This window comes from Labeo rohita, chromosome 16 (genome assembly GCF_022985175.1).
Source record: "Labeo rohita strain BAU-BD-2019 chromosome 16, IGBB_LRoh.1.0, whole genome shotgun sequence".
Taxonomy (NCBI): domain Eukaryota; kingdom Metazoa; phylum Chordata; class Actinopteri; order Cypriniformes; family Cyprinidae; genus Labeo; species Labeo rohita.
The window spans coordinates 7,138,903-7,160,654 of NC_066884.1; the positions used below are offsets into that span (position 1 = coordinate 7,138,903).

Below are 21,752 nucleotides of genomic sequence, written 5' to 3' on the forward strand. Positions count from 1 at the left end.
ACATTTTGAACTTACCAAAGTATTGTTTTTCTTATAGAAATACAGTCATTTTGATAACCAGATATGGAAGCTTGAATCTGCCACAGGATAAAAAAAAAAGAAAAAAGTAATTGCAACCTTTTTCTTGCAATTCTGAGATAATATCTTGCCATTTCTGCTTTAGAATTGCAAAATATAAACTCAGAATTATAAGACATAGAATTGCAAAATATAGACATGCAATTCTAAACTAAAATTCTAAATTCTAAATTCACATCACGCAAAACTGCTCATTTTGCTTGTAAAAAAATATTCTATTTACATTTGACTCCAAAGATGCTTTTTGATGCAATTACAGCATTTACCAGTGCAGCCCTAGAATTTAATCCACATTAAAAAAGTAGTTTCACCCCAAACGGACAGTTTACAGAATATAGAATACAGAATATAGAATACAGAATATATAATATTTCTGGACAAGTCAAACTTATAGTTATTGTTATTGATTATAATGAATAATCAGCTGCACAGAGAATATTCCAGTAAAACAACAGCAAAGCTCTACCTCATGTGAGGGAACTGCATTATGGGAAAATCACAGGTCTGTGTAACGCTCTAGTCTCATTCTGTGTCAGGACAGTTTAATAATTAATTAAAACAAGCATGTCTGCTCAAGGGTGGCAAGGTCTTGCAATGAATATCCAGAGCAGGTCTCAGACAATCCTATAGTGTCTCAGATATCACAGCACAGAACTTTCACTTCAGCGTTTCACTTACTCCATATGTGGACATGCAATTGATTTTAAGGAAAAGAGCATTTGTATTCTAACTTGAGAAATAATATTGTGATTACATAATGTCTTGTTTTCTGTGATGAGTTGACCTTGTATTTCTTTGTATTCCTCAAGCCAACCACAAACTACGAGACGCTAGTGACTCTTTCATGTTTCAAATATGTTGCCTGAAAAGTCAAACTGCTGCCCACGTCTCAACTATAATTTGTCAGCCTTTTATCTTGTTCTGTGTAAATGGAAAAACACCCAAGCTTTTCTTTCAAGTTGTTTGTGTATGTGTCAAGAATCATTTCTAGCTTAACTATGCATATGGACGTGTGTGAGAACAAATTTAGAGATCATAGCTACTGTTGGGGAGTTCAATATTCTGTGTTTAGTTGTGTAAAGCACAACCATGACAAAACAGCATGACAAAACAAAAAACTAAAACTTTAAATGTACACAGGGAAACAAGCTTCTGTTGGCTTTAGCTGTAAAATCCTCCGGGCTTACAACATAAGAAGCATCTACACAAGTCTTTATGTTACATAAATGAGGTGTGAGGAGACACCTGTTCAAATCCCAACATTAGCTACATATTTTTTTAATGGTCAGCAAACATAACTCAAACATGACAACAGAATTAAAAATATTCTTTGAAATAATACATATTATTTAGGTTAGTGTTTTCTGTAGGCTATAATTATGCGATGTACATCATTGAGTCTGTAATTGGTTTCCAGCTTAGGTTCTCAATCGGTTCTTTATTAACAAAGCCAATTTTATTGGTGAACGTGCCACAATAAACTTCACTGATAAGTCGTTGTCTGGCATGAGAGATTGCCTTTTTCCAACATGAGAATCATTTTCCAATTATATTTTAGCAACAGAGGGTTTGCACTCACGTCACGATTTGGCCTGTTACCCGGATGCCCGGATATTGGCGATGTAAACGACAGCATGGATTGCACGGTTAATGTACTTGTAACTAAATACATTGTTCTGATAATTTATGCTGTCTAAACCATGAAAAAAAAAAGCGTGGAAGCAGCTAAATCATATAGAGAAGGACTTAGTAAGCAAGAAAGGGCGCAATATTTTGACACACTAAAGTTAACAGGTAAAGACACATAGGAGAAGTATTAGCCTAATATTTCACCTACCTGACCAGAAGTGAATAGAACAAACACATGTTGTCAAAATACTTGCGCTGGAAATCCTGGTTGTATATAGCCAACCAAATGTCTTTTGTTCCTCCCCAGCAGGCACTGGACATCTATATAATGTCAGGTTGACGTTGGACATGGTGTCGGACAGACGTTGCATTTTGGTTGAGAATGAAAATCGTGTTGACGTCAGTATTTGACGTCAATTTGACGCTGACTTAATGTTGGATTTTGGTTATACAACCTAAAAACAACAAAATATCAACGTCAGCTGACATTGGTATTGGACATCAATTTAACGTTGACACTAAACATTGAATTTACATTGAATTTTGGTCAGCCAATGTCGCAACCGAAATTTAACCAAATATCGGCGTCTTATGTTGTTGTGTGCCTGCTGGGTCAGTTTTTTGCACTCTTCTGCTTGCTTTGTTATCATTTTTGGAAGTCTGTAGTACTCCACATGTTTTTTTCTCAGTCCGACCGATTAGTACAGCACAAAACATGACAATAAATGACCGTTTTCAGCAGTAATAATCAGCAAAATATGCGAGTTTCGTTCGGTTCAGTGGCATTGTTTACATTCTGTGTGGCCAATATCGTCCTGAATACACTCAAGATCCCTTTAAAGCAAGTAATTTTTACTCGGCGGCCATCTTTGAAACGCCTCTCGGGCAGGCAAGTGCAGCTCCTATCTATTTGAATGGGGAAACATCAAATTCTCCAAAACTGTTTACCAGGCTTACGTCTAAATTTCATATTTGAAATCACCAGTAAAAAAAAAACTGACAACAAACTGCCTCATAAAAATCGTTCCTTATGCTCCAACAGCGTGAAAAGAACCTTATTTTTCAGGCGAGATCAGCCAGTGCGCATGCGCAGTACTAAGCGCATGTCTCAGATCGCTGACTGTTCATTAAGAAGGCAGGGCTTCGCGGCCATAACATTCTGTTTTTTGTCCGTTAGCGACTCATGAGTCAACAAATTTTTCGAGTCGATTCTTTCAGTCACGTTCAGTAAAAATTCGAATCCTTTCGCGTTTTAATTAGAATCATTCGCACAGCTCAGTCACGTGTTTGGAGCGTGTTCTCACTCAGTAAAACAACCATACTCAAAACCCATAGACAAACAGAACGCTGAGTGAAATAGACATTTATCTAGGATCCATCATGATGTCTGCAACTACTGCAAGTATATTTCCCAGTGAAAGTATAGTACACAAAGAGTACATTGACTGTTAAAAACTTACATTACAGTGCATGTAGGCTGTATGTTTTATTTTAATACATTTTAATGGTTTCATAACATGACATCACAAGCAGGGTTGCCGGGTGTTCACAACAAAATCCGCCCAATTGCTACCAAAACTAGCCCAAAAGTTGCCCAGTCGTGTTTTGAGGGGGTCCCCCGTAAAATAAAAATGTAAAAATGAGCATTCCAGGGGCTAAATATTACATTACTGGGATCGCTTCAACCTGCGGCAACAGTGTTAAAGTAGTCTAATTCCGCGGGAAAAACTGCGGACTTGGCAACACAGATCACAAGTGTGTTTGCACCTGTCTTCCAAACAAACTTAATTATGCGTTAGCTATTTTTATATCACTATGCATTGTAAACAAATTAGAAGTTTTATCAACAGTTAAAAACTGTTGTTGTCACAGTACAAGTATAGAGAGGAATAAGTATCTCAGATAGTCTTTGAAGATACATTTTTGAATTCATGCTGAGAACTGACTTTTGATTGCACATCTTGTCAAATCTGAGAGCACTTTGAAAGGTTTAGATGTTTTCTGAAACTGGGGACATGGGAAACCACTGGGGTCTTTTTCAGAGGGGAAATATCTAAGATGAGTTGTTCATTTGATTTCCATTGTTATAGAAGAATTGAGATGAATATATATCCTTTGTGGTTTTTGTTTTACTGATCTTATGGGTATGTAGAACGTAAGTTAAATTGACATGCTTGTGCCTTTATCTGGCAAAACTGTTAGGATATAAATGGAGAGTCTTGTATGATGTCATTACATAGTGATTTATACAGGTCTAGATGAACGTGCTCTATCTATTGTGTTTGTAGACTCAGCAGTGTTTATGAAGGTCTTTATTTGTTAATCTGCATGAGCAAATCGTCCCCCTGCGCTTTGATTTATTGATTAGATGGCAGGCAGTGAACACAGGACAACAGCGGCCTGTGATGAGAACTAAACCTCTGAAATGAGTGTAAACACAGCGTTCAGAATCAACAGCAGGGCTGTTTACACGTCTGCCGCAATTGTAAGGGAAATTTCCATAATCACGTCGTGTTTCTGCAGGCTTCATTTGACCTCTGTTGGTCCCCGGAGATGTTGTCAGGTTTAAAGAGTTTCTGTAAGAATCAGGTAAAGGATGATGAGAGCGCAGTGGATGATGAGTCACCTCGCTGCAGACGCACAGTGATTAAGACCACAGAAAGATTTCCAACACGCATGATTTGTTTGTTTCTGAGCGGGTGATTGTGGGAGGAGAATGAGGATGAATCAGAATTTGCTTTGTAATATTGTACATCTTTGTTCATTTAAGCACGTATTCTAGGGTGGTAAACAGCTCTTATAAAAACATACAATGGACATATACAAAGGAACTTTGTGGAAGTGGGTTGTGTCCAAAATCTTACATTTGAATTTAAATTTCACTTTACACAGTAGTTATTGCTTCAAATATGCTTTATAGAATATAAATGTATACATATGTACACTGCAGTTCAAGTAAGATTTTATGCTCATCAAAGTTGCATTCATTTGATAAAAAATCCAGAAATAAGCAGTAATATTGTGAAATATTATTTCAATGGAATATAACTTGTTTTCTATGTGAATGTATTTTAAAATGTAATTTATTCCTGTGATGCAAAACTGAATTTTCAGCATCATTACTTCAGTCTTCAGTGTCACATGATCCTTCAGAAATCATTCTAATGTGCTGATTTATTATCAGTGTTGAAAACCATTGTGCTGTTTAATATTTTACTGGAACCTGTGATACTTTTTTTTTCAGGATTCTTTAATAAATAAGAAAGTTAAAAAGAACAGCATTTATTTAAAATAGAAATCTTCTGTAACAATATAAACTACCATTTAAAAGTTTGTGGTCAGTACGTTTTTTACATATTTTATTCTTTCTTTTTTGAAAGAAATTAATACTTTTATTCACCAAGGATGTGTAATTTAATAAAAATTCAGCTTTGCATAACAGGAATAAATTACATTTTAAAATATATTAAAATGGAAAACCATAATGTTAAACTGAAATAATATTTCACAATATTACAGTTTTTTTCTGTATTTTGGATTGTGTTATTGCAGCCTTGATGAGCATAAGAGGATTCCTTAAAAACATTAAAAATCTTACTGATCCCAAACTTTTGAACAGCAGTGTATACTGTACAAATGAATTGTTTTATTCATCAAGGATGCATAAACAAAAAAAATGTTAAGTAGCAAATCTGTTTTCCAGCAGATCAGCATATTAAAATAATTTCTGAAGAATCATGTGATACTGAAGACTGTAGTAATGACTACAGAAAATTAACAATATTATTTTTACAGTATTTGTTAAAAAATGCAGTAAATCCAGGCTTGAGGAGAATAAGAAACATCTTTTTTAAAAAAAAAAAAAATTAAAAAAGACATATTTTTATATCTGTGTAGACACTTTTTTATAACTAAAGTAGGAAATAGTTATTTTTAATTGTAATAATATTTAATAGTAAATGCAGCTCTGATGAGCATTAAATCTTTTAAAAACCCTTAAAAATACATATTTATATATTTTTATTTTATTTATTTATTTATTTTTAAAGGAAGACTTCACATACAGTGAATCTTGGTTGTGTCATATTTTGAGAAGCATAGTCTTAAGGGGGAAAAAAAAAATCATCTTATTTTTTTCACTCGATTCAGTGGGCCACAATTCCCAATGGGGAAAAAAAAGACAAGCCATCAAAGTGCCAGCGAGCTGCTGCCCACGTCTCCCCAATCGCCGTCTCATCCATATTGTTTATCCAATTGTTCTTCATGTTCTGTACAAGAAAATGACCGCAAGCCCTCCTCCCTGTTGTTTGTTGATGTTCTTGCATTGAATTCTTACATTGCTTTGTGGGTGAGTTTGTAGAAGAACAATGAAACTTTTGGGATAGTTGTTTAAAGTCAACCTAGTCTGTAGTTGTGTAAACCACACTGGCGCACTGTTCAATGGCCCTTCCATTTCAATGTCAATAGCACAGTTTTCTCAACAAGCTTGCCACTACCCTCTGAAACCATACACACGGCCCGTGCCACTTTATTTTGGAGCGATGAAAGGATTTTGATGAAATCATTCTAAATCTGTTGAACGCTTAGACCAGAGGGATGACTCACTGCTGAGAAGAGGAAATACAATAAAATGAAATAACCTTCTGAATGTGCCACGTTTCCCTCAGCACAGACCTCTGCTTCTGCTGGTGTTGTGAGTTTATGGCATAAAATGCTGAATAAAGAACTGTTTTTTTTCCATACCTGCTGCAGGTATCACAGCTTTTATGATTACAACTCTTCTCTTTCTTCAACATGCTTTGTCTGTTTTTTTCACATCTCCTCCCACACGTGTCTCAGAAGTGTTGGGTTAAAAATAGACTAGATTAAACCAGCATGTGAAGATCAGAGTGTGAAAGTCAGAGTGGAATACCGAACAGGAGAAAGTCCCATGATTCAGTTCTGTTCATCAGTGCCATCTTTCTGTGTTTTCCCAGAACTCCACAACACACGGCTCTTAAAATAGACCAATGTTTTGTGTGTCTGTGGACATAGATGTTAAAATGAATAAAACAACAAAGCTTTGACACAACTGTGAACATATATATACTATACATTTCAATGACTATTTGTTCTCACACTGTGTGTATAAAAAATAGTTTACTCCCTTTAATCTGAACTTGATCTTTTGATCAAGTTTGATCTTTTGAATTGATTTTTAAAGGAGAAGTCCACTTCCAGAACAAAAAATTACAGATAATGTACTCACCCCCTTGTCATGCAAGATGTTCATGTCTTTTCTTCTTCAGCTGTGAAAAAATAGTTTTTTGAGAAAAACATTTCTGGATTTTTCTCCATATAAATCTCCATATATATCTCAGTTTTCTCCATGGAAATCTCCATATTTTATCTCTATCAAAATCGGGGCACCATAACAGTCCATTATATGGAGAAAAATCCTGAAATGTTTTCCTGAAAAAACATAATTTCTTTACGGCTGAAGAGAGAAAGACATGAACATCTTGGATGACAAGGGTAAGTACATTATCTGTCAATTTTTGTTCTGGAAGTGGACTTCTCTTTTAAGATGTGTTGTTGAATGTCCAATTTCTGTTTTTGAAATTGACCTTCTATTTAAAATCAACTTGATTTTAACCATATGGAGCTGTAGCAATTTTAGCATTGAAGCTCATTCATGAAACATGAGCAGAACAATTTTTTTGTAAATTATTTATGGAGTTAATTAAATTGTTAATTTCTTAAATAAATTGTTATTCAACTCAAAGCAACAGTTTTCATAATAATGGATTTATAAATTATTAAAATGTTTTTTTTTCATGCTTGTTTTTCATGTTTCAGTGTAATTTTTTATTTATTTTTTTTATTTCAATGTTACTGAACATTCAGACATGACGTTGATGTCTTCTTTAGGAAAGCATTGTTTTGAAAGGTCGATTCGTGACCTTTGACCTCAGGAGGACTGTATTTACAGGGCTTTCTAGAAGGAGAATGTGCATTTGCTCACTTGATTCGCAAAATATGCTTCCATCGAGAGTTGAGGTGTTGGAGATAAGCACGTCTCCAGAAGTCAAAGAGCAAATTCATGTACTTTCCTGTCTGAAGCAAAAACATTGACTTTTGCACTTAACAACTCTTACAAACTCTTCCAAGTGAATATTTCTTTGGCCGTTTTTTTTTTTTTCCGTTCCTGCCAGTGAATAAAAAATAAAATAAAAAGGTATTATGACTTTTCTCATGGTTCTGACTTTCTTCTCTCAATTGTGAGTTTATATCTTGCAATTCTGACTTCTTTTCTCAGAATTGCATTATATAAACTTAAAATTGTGAGTTATGAAGTCAGAATTGCAGGATATAAACTCATAATTCTGACTTTTTTCTCACAATTGCGAGTTTATATCTCACAACTCTGACTTTTTGTAATTGTGAGATATGAACTCGCAATTATAAAGTCCAATTCTGAGAGGAAATAAGACAGAATTTTGAGTTTATATCTCATATTTCTCACTTAATGACTCTTAATTTTGTGCTATAAAGTCAGAATTGCAAGATATAAACACAAATGCGAGGAACACTTGTCTAAATTGTGAGCTTAAATCCCTCAATTCTGATTTTATAACTCAAAATTTTTAGAATTGTGACTATTTCTCAGAATTGCGACTTTTTTCTCAGAATTGGGAGTTTAAATCTCAAAATTCCTAGAAAAAAAAGAATTGCGAGCTGATGCAATTCTGAGAAAAAAAGTCAAAATTGCAAGTTTATATCTTGCAAAATGAGAAAAAAATCAGAATTGTGAGATTAAAAAGTTGCAATTAGGCCTACCTTTTTTATTTTTTATTCAGTGGTGGAAATGGTCGTCCATATTTATAGGCACATACTTGCCAAAAAGGGGAAAAAAAGCCTTTTACAATTGGAAAAAAGATGGGTTTTTTTTAAATACATATTGACTTCATGCTGAAGTAATGCCACAGTACTTTGTCCCTTACTTTGTCCCCTAACTTTGTCCTCTGTTGTTCTCTGTCCATCACAGCCAAAGTTGTGTTTTTTGTCATGTTGGAGTAGAGCAGTCACTCCCTCTCATTACGACACACATTTAAGGTCCTGTGCATTAATGACGACCTTTACTGCCGCTGCCGTAACCTTTGCATTAAAGAGTAGCTATAGCCTGCAGGCGACATCACTTATGCATGCAGCCATTCAGGTGTACAGATTAAAAGATTCAGCTTCTCCTACGCTCTTTAGATGTACAAGCCACTTTTATCTACAGACATGTATGTTTCTCTTTTTTAAGGTCTAGAAATGATGGCAAGCATGGAGAAAAAACATCTTTTGTTTGCATTTTGCTAGTATAGAAGATTTTAACCACCATTCCCTGTTATATCTGACATTTGAAGTTAAAATATTTCAGCGCATCCAAAGCTCAAAACTGATCCAAAAATTACATTGGAACTCATTGCAGCTCCCATTCTAATCAACAATGAATGACTTCCAGTCTGTCCTTTATTGAAGATAGTGAAAAGGTGGCTTCATGCTAGTAGTATGTAGTATAGTATATTAACATATTATATGTACCACAATCCACTGCCCTCGAATTGACCTTTCATTTCCAGTATACCAAAAAACATCAAGTAATATCTGTGGCTGAATTCAGAATAATGTACTAGCAAACTACTCTTAATATACCCGTCTTATCAATATATGGTAAGTAGTAAGAGTATGCTATTCCCAATTCAGCCAGCATCACTTGCAAAATATCACCACATGATCTTTGCATACTGCACATTGTTTTACATGCAATTTTTACATGCAATTCATGCACAGTATTCAACAAATATTTTGTCATGAACGGCCATGCAGTGTTGACAACACACTTGTAATTTCACCCAATTAACAGACGTAGACTGCAAACTCTTCCTTCTGTCTTTAGATGGAGCACAGCTTACACTTGGCAAACATCTCACAACATTTAACCAGTGTGCTAATGAATTATTCATCAGCTCACAGAAACTATTAAACTAAGCCTTTAATGAGAGCGTTTGAGATCATTAAGCTCAATGTACTTCAGTCAGACATTAATCAGCCAGTTTGTTCTTTATCCTCTGGTCACTTTTAATCTGTAAATGTGTCCCAAATAATAATTTCACGTTCATTATTTCTTTATATGTGGTAAAATTCGATTCTACACCTAAGAGTTATTCTAGTTTAACAGTGTTGGGGAAAGTTACTTTTAAAAGTAATGCATTACAATATTGCGTTACATCCTAAAAAAGTAACTAATTCCAGTGCGTAGTTACTTTATATGGAATGTAATGCATTACGTTACTTTTGCATTACTTTTTAAATTTGGGCGTGGCTAAAAATGTATATTTTTGGTAAATGTAAAAGCCATTTCAAAGCAAAAAATAAAATGAATAAGCCTCAGGCTGAAGGAAAAAATTACATTCACGTCTGCACGGTAGAACGGAGGAGAAGAAGGTTTAACACTCAAATGTTAGCTTATCTAAAGTCATTTTTTTAATTTTAGTATGGTTGAACTGGATCATCAAAGGTCAGCAGCAAAGACATTGGTTAATAAAATGGGATTAAATACATGATTATTGCAGGTTTGTGTCATATTCTGAATTTGCATTTCACTGTTGTAATTCATTTTGATGAACACTGAATCTGTTTTTTCAAGTGAATTAATGCATGTTCACATTTAGTCTAGAACTACAGTAACACCATGTTTACACATCGAGCACGCACAATGCCTCTGTACTTCTGATTTTTTTTCAACATGGGGACAGGAGACTTGTCAGTCAATAAATGGCGTTACTGATTTGAATAAGTAACAAGATATTTTCTTGTGAATTAAAAAATAATGCATTACTTTACTAGTTACTTGAAAAAAGTAATCTGATTACGTAACTCGCGTTACTCGTAATGCGTTACCCCCAACACGTTATGAATGCATTTGGGCTCAGGTCACCTTCACATATCTGCTTTTAATATCCTTTCTGTGTCTGGTTGCTTTCTCAGGTTTTTCCCAGAAGAAAACCTTTGAGTCAGAGACGAGGATCCTGCCAACATGTTCAGCACTAAAAGGTCAGAGCAACACAGTGGTTTGTTGTCTGCTTTTATGATCTTTAATGAAAATTCACAGCAACTTGGGGGAGTAGACTTTATTTACGTCGTTTCTTTAGTTGTTGGCTCTTAAGGGACTTGATAAATCACTTGGAAATACATTTACTTGCATTTCTTCTTAATGCAGGGTTCACCCATACATTTTTGTCACAATATTATTTTTACCATTTTCTTTGTCCTTTAAAGAATTCATATTACTGTATGAGAAATAGATGTTTTAAAGTCATAGTTCTTTGTACTAAGAAAACGTATTGTAGGTTTCAGTTCTTCAATCTGAAGATATCCTTCATTGAAGCTAAGTAACAGAAATGTATCATTTTGAATCATTTTGAGCACGACCGCTGGCATTTTTTTGCTTTATGATACCTTACTTTTGTGTAATCGTTGCATGCATTTTTCATACAGTGTGATATATAATTTTCCTAAGATGGATTTTTCTTTTGGATAAATGGCACATTGTATTCTGAGATTTGACCATTTTGTTCAGGCTGTATATTCCCTCTGAATGCATTTTCACTGCAGCCGTGTTTTCAGAGTGTCAAAAGCCAGGTTTGACTCATCTAACTGAATATGATTATGCCTCTTGTGGGTCATTGCGTGGACGCACGCCGAGTGTGACGCCACAAACAAATGTAATTGGTAGCTTGTGGAAGTAAAGAAACCCACTGGGACGCACAAAATTGACAAAAGCTGCTTTGAGAGCCTGTGACCTCAGGAAATCACATTGTTATTCTGCACAAGATTTCCCCCCATGCTTGTCATGAGTTCCACAGTATGTTCTTAAACATACAGGACAGATTTCAGCCTACTTACTAATTAACACTCATTGTATTAGTCAAAAGAGCGATTTGCTTAAGCAGTAATTGTTATGATATGCTCGTTTGGCTTTCTAGATGTGGACTTGTGCAATCAAACAATCAGAGATCAGAAAAGGAAGATTTTCGGGTTTTAGTTCAATTTGCCCAGTAGTCGTCTAGGTATGAGGTGTATAAATTTTTGTTGGTCAGCCCTGTAACACATTCTGATTGGCTGATGACATTTGACAGCATTAAATACAAGAGTCAGACATAAATACAAGATTCATTAGGACAGATTTCGATTGCACACGTGCAATAATCCACCTTTTCCTATCTTCTAGGTTCTATACGTCAGTTGTGGACTGGGTTTGAAATTTAAATTAATCATTATGAGGTTGCATTATGAATTGATCAGAATAGGTCAACATGAATTTCCATTTCATGCCAGGTTTAAATGAGAAAACATTTCCATTTGAACAATTCCCAAGTTTTAGCTTGTAAATACAGTTAAGGTCAAACGTTTTCAGTACATACACCATGCAGAATCTGCAAAATATTAATTATTTTCACCAAAATAAGAGGGATCATACAAAAAGCATGTCATTTTTTTTTTATTACTGACCTGAATAAAACATTTCACATAGAAGATTTTTACATGTAGTCCACAAGAGAAAATAGTTGAATTTATGAAAAATTAAACATCATTTATGTTTTTGTTTAGTAATAGTTGTTCATGAGTCCCTTGTTTGTCCTGAACAGTTAAATTGCTCACTGTTCTTTAAGAAAATCCTTCAGGTCCCACAGATTCTTTGGTTTTTCAGCATTTTTGTGTATATGAACCCTTTCCAACAGTTACTGTATGGTTTTGAGATCCATCTTTTCACACTGAGGAACTCATGTGCAACTATTACAGAAGGTTTAAACACTCACTGATGCTCCAGAAGGAAAAATGATACATTAAGTATGAAAACATGAAAACATTAAGGGTGAAAACATTTGAACAGAATGAAGATGTGTGCATTTTTCTTTTTTTGCTTAAATATCATCTTTTTTTCATTTAGTATTGCCATTCAGAAGCTACAGAAGATACTTACACATTTCCCAGAAGACAAAATAAATAAAATTTACCCTGACCTTCAAATTCCAAAAGTATTCACCCCCCTTTCATTTATGTAACAACACAGTATTAAGCATCAAGCGTATGTAAACTTTTGAACGGGCTCATTTTTATAATTCAGCTATTATTTTCTCTTGTGGACTATATGTAAACATGTTTTATGTGAAATATCTTATTCAGGTCAGTACTAAATAAAAAATATCATGCTTTTTGTATGACCCCTCTTATTTTAGTAAAATGATTCACTTTTTGCAGATTCTGCAAGGTGTATGTAAACTTTTGACTTCAACTGTATATGGTGCACTTTGTTTGTCAGTCACATGACTGTTTAGAGGAATTTATTTGGTAAATGTTTTTCCATTGCATTTCTTGTTATCTTCATATTTCCATCCAGCATTTTATGCAATATCCTGGAAATTTGCATAAACAATATGTGTATGGAAATCAGGCTAATGACCCTAATACTGAAATGACAATACTTTCCAACACTATTAAGGGTAACACACATGATCACATGGTTTTGAACCAATCTGCATCCCCTACAGAGCTCTTTTATTGTTTGGGTTTGGGTTCTCATCAGCAGTTTAATGGCTCATGTTTACATGCGCTTGTTAAACTGTAACAGGAGCACAGCTAAATTAAATCCTTCATTGCTGGGATTGTTTATTAAATGTGTTACAGTTGAAGCAGCTCATTAAAAATGTTGCCCTGCCATCAGTCTTCTCATGAAAAATGAACCGTAGTTGTCTTTGAGGTCGCAGTAATGCGTATGCGCTCTGGGCGGCAGATAAGGCTTCCTCTAATTAGACTTACCAATGTTTACGTTCCAAAATGGGCTCAGGCAGTAAGAGCTAAACCCTTCCACCATGCCCCTGGCACAGGACTCATTACGCAGTCGTCATATCACGGTCACCGGAATCATCTTGACCTCCTGTAGCTACAGTGTCACTTAAAATCCAGCAAATATTCAGCTGACCTTGAGTAATCGAAAGAAGGTTCACCCTCCAGGTTTGTTTTGAAATAAATCACATTATAGCATAATTTAGTTTTGCTTCCTTATGTAATTCCTATGCACTGATTGTAGTAGACACCGAAGCAGCCTTTTTAGGATGCACAGACTGAGCTGTCAGGGTTTTAATTGCTGTCGGTGAGTGCTGTCAGGATATTAAAGCAGTATTGAGTTTGACTCTTGAGCTACATCGAACAGGAGACAGACAGGTGTGGTGTGATGCTGTGGATGTCATACTGTCAGGATGAATGACATTATAAGAATGGAATTTGATAGTAGTGTCACAGAGAGCCTGCTTTTCATGGACAAAAAAAACTTTGGAAGTTATTGTTAATTTGACACAAAGATGTCAGCAGGTGACTTGCTACTTTTTTTACTTTGTCTGAGTGGTGATAACAGAGGTGCATGCAAATTGAATGAAATTAAAAATTGTTAGTCTTTGAAACAAACACTTATGATATTATACACTGTAAAAACATCCATAATAATAGCGAATAATGTACTGCCTTAATATGAAGAAAGTTTTTCTCTTCAAGTGTTTTGTCTGTATTTTGAATTTCGCACTCCATTGTATTATGTTTTAGAGTTAATGGAAAAGTGATAGCAAAAAAAAAAAAATTCATTAAGAGCCAGGGGTGAAAACTTTTTGAATTTGAAGATCAAGGTAAATTGTAGTTAATTTGTCTTCTGGGAAACATGCAAGTATCTTCTGTTGCTTCCAAAGGCCAGTACTAAATGGAAAAAAATGATATTTCAACAAAATAAGAAAAATTTGGACATCTTCATCCTGTTCAAAAGTTTTCCCCCCAGCTTTTAATGCATCATGTTTCCTTCTGGAGCATCGGTGAATGTTTGAACCTTTTTTTTAATAGTTATGTTTGAGTCCCTCAGCTGTCCTCAGTGTGAAAAGATGGATCTCAAAATCATACAGTCACTGTTGGAAAGTGTTCAAATATGCAAAAGAGGCTGGAAAACTGAAGAATCTGCAGTACCCTGGAGGATTTCTCTAAAGAACAGTGCTCAGTTTAACTGTTTAGAACAAACAAGGGACTCATGAACAACCATCACAAAACAAAAAAGCAGTTGTAGATCATCCAGGTAATCAAGGGAGTTATTTTAATAATTTCAGCTATTTTTTACTATATATATATATATATATATATATATATTTTTAGGACAACTTTGATGGAAGGTTTTGATCCACTTCAAATGTTGACTACTATATATATGTATTACAGTCTAATTATGAAATTATATTATTTTGGATAGTGAGTATTTAACTGGACATTAATTGTGCATGCATTTTTTTCTGTTAATATTTTATTCATAATAATAATAATTATTATTATTATTATTATTTAAATAATTATACATTTCATACTTTTAATGTTGTGAAGCTTAAATTCACTTGTAGCATTTGTGTGTGTGTATATGTGTGTGTGTGTGTGTGTGTGTTTTTCTTTTTTTTAATGTATTTAGACAAAACTTTGTATTTTGTCCAGTCTTAAAAGGATAGTTCACCCAAAATTGAAAATTATCTCATGATTTACTCAACCTCAAGTCATCCAGGTGTATATGACTTTCTTCTTTTGTTGAATGTAATTGGAGTTATATTCAAAATGTCCTGGCTCTTCCAAGCTTTTTAATAGCAGTAAATGGGAGATTTTGAAGTCCAATAAAGTGCATCCATCCATCATAAAAAGTATTCATTGCTCAGGGGATTAATAAAGTATGAGAAAGTGGCATTCCAGCAGATGACATAGGATGTAAGCATTAAGTAAGTTCCACTTATGGTTTATAAAGTATTAAATATGGATATTTTTCTTACAGAAACGCATCGATTCACTTCTATTCTTCTTTTAACTCCCTGGAGCTGTGTGGAGTACTTTTTATGATGGATGGATGCACTTTATTTGACTTTAAAATCTCAACACCCGTTCACTGACATTATAAAGCTTGAAAGAGCCAGGATAGTTTTTTTTTTTAATATAACTCTGATTGCTTTCATCTGAAAGAAGAAAGTCATATAAACTTAGGATAGCTTGAGGGTAAGTAAATCATGAGGTAATTTTAATTTTTGGGTGAACTATTCCTTTTACATAAAAATAGTTATCAGAATTTTAATTTCAGTGGATACCTAAACTTTACCATCCTTTTTCATTACTTGCTTATTTCTGGTGCTCCTTCTAGACCTGTCGCTGTTGTCAAAAGCAAAATTGATTTAAGACAAATCACAGACTCGACGTTGACATTAGCAATCAACACCACGCTGTTCCCATGTGTAATATGGGCACAAATCAAACTCCCTAACCTTGCCAAAGAGGGGACTGACATGCATGACCCACACTTGATTAGCTGCAAATGCAAAATACATTCTTCCTTCAGAGGGCACAAGGCACAAAGGAATATTCAGCCGTCTTCAAAGGCACAATGATCTAATCAGACCAGAATGACCTACAATGCTGCACCGATATATCCTGATTGACATTGGAAATGCTTTGGAATTCTGGGAAGAAATGGTGGAGATGTGAGGAGCTTAACCGATTAATGTCCTCTGCCGTTTTCTCACCCTCAGGGTGGTTGTAATTGGTGTTCCATTCATTAGCATAAAGGGGAGGTGTTTGTGAGTTATTCTGAGTGTGTTTGTCAGATTACAGGAGGTGCGTGCAATCATTGGAAGCTGATTTTGCTTGTATGCACTCAAGGTCCAGAATTAACCCTGGGCAAGTGACAAATGCAAGTGAAAATTGACTTTGACAGGTAAATGAAATAAAGGCCTATGACTTTGTTGGGAATTGCCGCATTAGAACTGTAGGCTGCCCTTGAGACGTATAAGAGATGTATGTGATTCAATCTTTTTTTTTTTTTCCTCCTCCAGAACTTCTTGGATTATTCCTTACGTAAAGCCACCAAAATGAAAATATGAGAGAAAAATCACAATTTCTCTTCACGTTTTTGTGACAGATGAAGATTCATCTAGTGCATTGCACTGCGAGTGACTCAGTGAGTAATCTGTGCGGTTTGTCATACGAAAGGCAAAAAATAGCTAAATATTTTAGTTGTCATAAAAACAAAAAAATGTAAATAATGCAAAATACACTTTCATGGCAAGTTGTCAGGTGTGAAAAAGCGAACATATCCGTAGGTTGTAATCAATTTTAATCAGTATTATAGAATTTTTTTGTCCGCAAAAGCACTAATGTAGGAAGTGTTAAATAAAAAAAAGCGTGTACATCTGTTTTTATTTGATTTGACTGACAGCAGCAACTTCACATTCACTTTCGTGATGGTGAGTGAATAATATGCACTGAATCAGACAGCTCTTAAGAAAGCCAACGATGGATGTTTTCGTGGGCTTTTGTCTTGTTTATCTATGCGGCCTAACATGAACGTACACCCTTCAGCTGTTGATACGTGTGATTGACGACACCCCTGGCAGCTGAACGCGTTTGTCTGATCTGTTTGTTGTTTAAGATGTGTTTACTTCTGTCCTGTCTGTTCAGTGTGTCTTCCCAGCATTTTAGGGTCCTTGCTGATGCACATTGAGTCATCTATCTGTGAATTTTTTTTTTTTTTTGTTTGTTTGTTTTTTTGTTGCAGTGGCTTAGACATGTGTTTGTTTCTTCAACTATGAGAAAAAAAACACAAAATTGTTTTTCACGTTTTGTGTCGTTTGTAGGGATGTAATGATATCAAAATCTCACAATACGGTAACATCGCGATATGAAGTTTACGATACAATATTTATTGCAATATTTTAAAAAAAAGACACAGAATTGGAAGAAAATGAAAATTTTGTACATTTTAAAGTTAAATTATTGAATCTAATGCACTAATTCAAAATTAAGGGCTCTATGTTCTTAAATAAGCAAACTTAATTCAGAAAAAAAGTCAGTATCCCAAACGCACACTAAACTCACAGCACATGCAATAAACGAGTTCACTGCATTCATACATTGTGAACTGATGCATACTGAGGTGCAGAAAACACCGGATCATGAGCTGATCGCCTGAACGAAGTGCGTGCTTCGCTTTGAAATGCGCAGCAAAAACATACTGTGCTTTTGGTTTTAGTTCATTTGACAGATACTGTACCAAAGCATAATGACTCAAAACACAACTTTAAAGACCTTTTATGTTAGGATAAGAAGTTTAAACACATATTGTCCGGGAGACCTATCGTTTCATATCGTCATGTGACCACGATAATATCAAGACAGTTTTGCTATCACGATATTGATAATATCGTTACATCTCTAATGATTAAAATTATAGCTTAATTGGAAATGATGCACAATAAAAAGTGAATAGCCTACACTTCAAGGCGTCCCGAGTTCGAGTCCTGGCTCATGGACCTTTCCCGATCCCATCCCCTTGTGTCTCTCCCACTTTACTTCTTGTCAATACTTAACTATCCTATCATAATAAAGACAAAAATGCCAAAAATACATCTTTAAAAAAAAGTGATATTTACCTTTTTTTTTTTTATTTTGGTTTTATATCAAGCAGAACTGAGGGACAGTGATGATTTTTGTAAAAATTATAACCATTTAGTTTGTTTTTAGGTTTTTACAGTACTTTTTAAAATTATTATTATTTTTTCAGATTTTTCCATAGTAGTGGTTAGTGTTTTCACATATTAGTTAACTGGCAACCACAACAGGATTCACATATTTAGGGCAGAGCAGTGGATTTTACACACTTCTGAATGAATGCAGCTTCCGCTGCAATTCCCTGACCTATATTAAAATCTCTAAGACCAGAGTGAATTTATTTAAAACTCTGGAGACATTAGATGAGGGAGGGCTTGTATCATTTTTGGTTGCAGAAAATTAAGTTCTCAGACGTTGAGAGAATATAGGGTAATTCTAATTTGCTGATTGTATCTATAAAGTGCCTACTTATCAAAATATTTTTTGATCAATTTTTCAGTTTCATTGTTGCACCTAATGTGAATGCTGTTCCAAAAGGACTTATGTTTATTAATAAACCTTCTTTTGTTCAACTTTTAAAGCAGGATAGCATCTGCATTCTTCCCAGTAACGTAAATTCCAGAATGCACTTCAACAAAAAATCAAATAATCTATTCAAAATGTCGAACAATGTAAGAGACGTGCTAATTATTGTCATACACTGACCAAAATTATAAACGCAACACTTTTGTTTTTGCCCCCATTTTTCATGAGCTGAACTCAAAGATCTAAGACTTTTTCTGTGTACACAAGAGGACTATTTCTCTCAAATATTGTTCACAAATCTGTTTAAATCTGTGTTATTTCAAAAACCAGTCAGTATCTGGTGTGACCACCATTTTTGTGGAATTTGTGGAATGTTGGTTCACTCCTCTTCAATGGCTGTGCAATGTTGCTGGATATTGGCAAGAACTGGAACACGCTGTCGTATACGCCGATCCAGAGTATCCCAAACATGCTCAATGGGTGACATGAGTATGCTGGCCATGCAAGAACTGGGTGTTTTCAGCTTCCAGGAATTGTGTACAGATCCTTGCAACATGGGGCCGTGTATTATCATGCTGCAACATGAGGTGATGGTCGTGGATGAATGGCACAACAATGGGCCTCAGGATCTCGTCATGGTATCTCTGTGCATTCAAAATGCCATCAATAAACTGCACCTGTGTTCGTTGTCCATAACATACGCCTGCCGATACTATAACCCCACTGCCACCATGGGCCACTCGATCCACAACAGTGACATCAGCAAACCGCTCACCCACATGATGCCATACACACTGTCTGCCATCTGCCCTGTACAGTGAAAACCGGGATTCATCCATGATGAGAACACCTTTCCAAAGTACCAGACGGCACTGAATGTGAACATTTGCCCACTCAAGTCAGTTACGACGACGAACTTCAGTCAGGTCAAGAGCCGTTGAGGATGACGAGCATGCAGATGAGCTTCCCTGAGATGGTTTCTGACAGTTCTTTGGTTATGCAAGTTCTTTTGGTTGCAGCAGCTGTCCAGGTGGCTGGGAAGATGCTGGATGTGGAGGTCCTGGGCTGGTGTGATAAAACTGCACATTTTAGAGTGGCCTTTTATTGTGGCCAGCCTAAGGCACACCTGTGCAATAATCATGCTGTCTAATCAGCATCTTGATATGCCACACCTGTGAGGTGGATGGATTATTTCAGCAAAGGAGAAGTGCTCACTAACACATATTTAGACAGATTTGTGAACAATATTTGAGAGAAATAGACCTTTTGTGTACATAGTAAAAGTCTTAGATCTTTGAGTTCAGCTTATGAAAAATGGGGGCAAAAACAAAAGTGTTGCATTTAGTCAGTGTAGTTAATTTAGTAGTAAAAAATATAGATTAAAAAGTATTTTTTTTTAGAGTGTCTTAGGAAGATGTTATTGCCAAACTCTATTGAAATCAATTGTAAGTTAAGTCTACCGTATGCTTTGCATGAGCTGCTCTGTCTGTTGACCCATGAATTTGCTGTTTATATAGCGTTCCAAATCTGTTACTTACTAGGTTCCATTTCAGTTAAGATGCCTGTGTAGGCAGTAGACAGCAAGACAGTTCACTGCATTTTGAACTCTTTATATGGTGAGTTGAATCTGTTTTATATGACTGTTTGTATTACGTTTGTATTATAGCTCTATTTACATGCTGTTCACAGTCAATTAAGGAGTCCAGCTTCTCTCTGTGTCTGTTTCAGTGCTGGGATACGGTCGTTTTTCTCCATATCCAAATGCTGAAGCATTTTTTATGCCCCAGTATATGAAGCTCCATTTTTATGGGATTATTTTTTTAGGCCGCAACTTTAACTTCAAAGAGACTCTGATCAGTGCCAGAGGTTATTCCAAAACACTGTTTTCCATTGGAATACTTTTCAACAAATTCCCTTTCTGACTGTAATTTATCAGTGTTCCACCTCTCTTTGTTAATATTTGGGTATTTAATTGCAGTATTTGCACTGTTCTTTTAAAGTGTTTTTAATACTCAGTATATGCAGCTTGTGTTTCAGATGATTGCCACATACAGTTGTGCTCATAAGTGTAAATACCCCTTGCAGAATATGAAAATATGTTCATAATTTTAACAAAATAAGGGAGATCATGAAACTTGCATGTTATTCTTTATTTAGTACTGACCTGAATAAGAAAAAATAACTGAATTTATAAAAATGACCCCGTTCAAAGTCTACATACCCTTGAATCTTAATACTGTGTGTCGTTTTCTCAATGATCTATGACTGTTTTTCTATTTTGTGATAGTTCTTCAGAAAAATCCTTCAGGTCCCACAAATTCTTTGGGTTTCCAGCATTTTTGTGTATTTGAACTCTTTACAACAATGACTGTATGACTTTGAGTTCCATCTTTTCACACTGAGGGACTCATATGCAACTATTACAAGAAGGTTCAAACATTCACTGATGCTCCAGAAGGAAAAAACATGCATTAAGAGCAGGGGAGGTGAAACATTTTTGCATTCGAAGATCAGGGTAAATTTAACTTATTTTGTCTTCTGGGAAACATGTACCTGTGTTCTGTAGCCTCTGAAGGGCAGTACTAAATGAAAAAAAAAAAGATATTTAGGCAAGAAAAATTTACACATTTTTGAACATTCTATTCAAAAGTTTTCACCCCCTGGCTCTTAATGCATGGTTTTTCCTTCTGAAGCATCAGTGAGCATTTGAACCTTCTGTAATAGTTGCATATGAGTCCCTCGGCTGTCCTCAGTGTGAAAAAATTAAACATTTAATGTCTACTGTAATTTAATTTCTCACTTGAGACGGCGGTTGAATTCAAGGTTATTTGTCATTATTTACTCGCCCTCATGTTCTTCCTTTGCTGCTGTTTCATTCTGTGGGTGAGCATGTAGTGACAAAGCATTTATTTTTGAGTGAACTATTCCTTCAGATATTCGGAAAGAGATGTAGATATAGAATTGTGCCAGTTTTTGTATTTACAGCTGTTGCTAAGCAGAATACATCCATCTTGTGAGTATTTTTTCAGCAGACAAGTCAGGCC

The 21,752-nt window shown here is 35.2% G+C and overlaps 1 protein-coding gene across 1 annotated transcript in view; it reads left to right on the plus strand.

Annotated features, from left to right (window-relative positions):
- The window catches only part of oxr1a (oxidation resistance 1a), a 195,150-nt gene that overhangs the window by 7,349 nt on the left and 166,049 nt on the right, over positions 1 to 21,752 (plus strand). The window contains exon 2 of the mRNA XM_051132043.1: positions 10,723 to 10,788. Coding sequence (XP_050988000.1) covers positions 10,772 to 10,788 — 17 coding nt within the window. The 5' untranslated portion in view covers positions 10,723 to 10,771. The remainder of the gene's footprint in view (positions 1 to 10,722; positions 10,789 to 21,752) is intronic.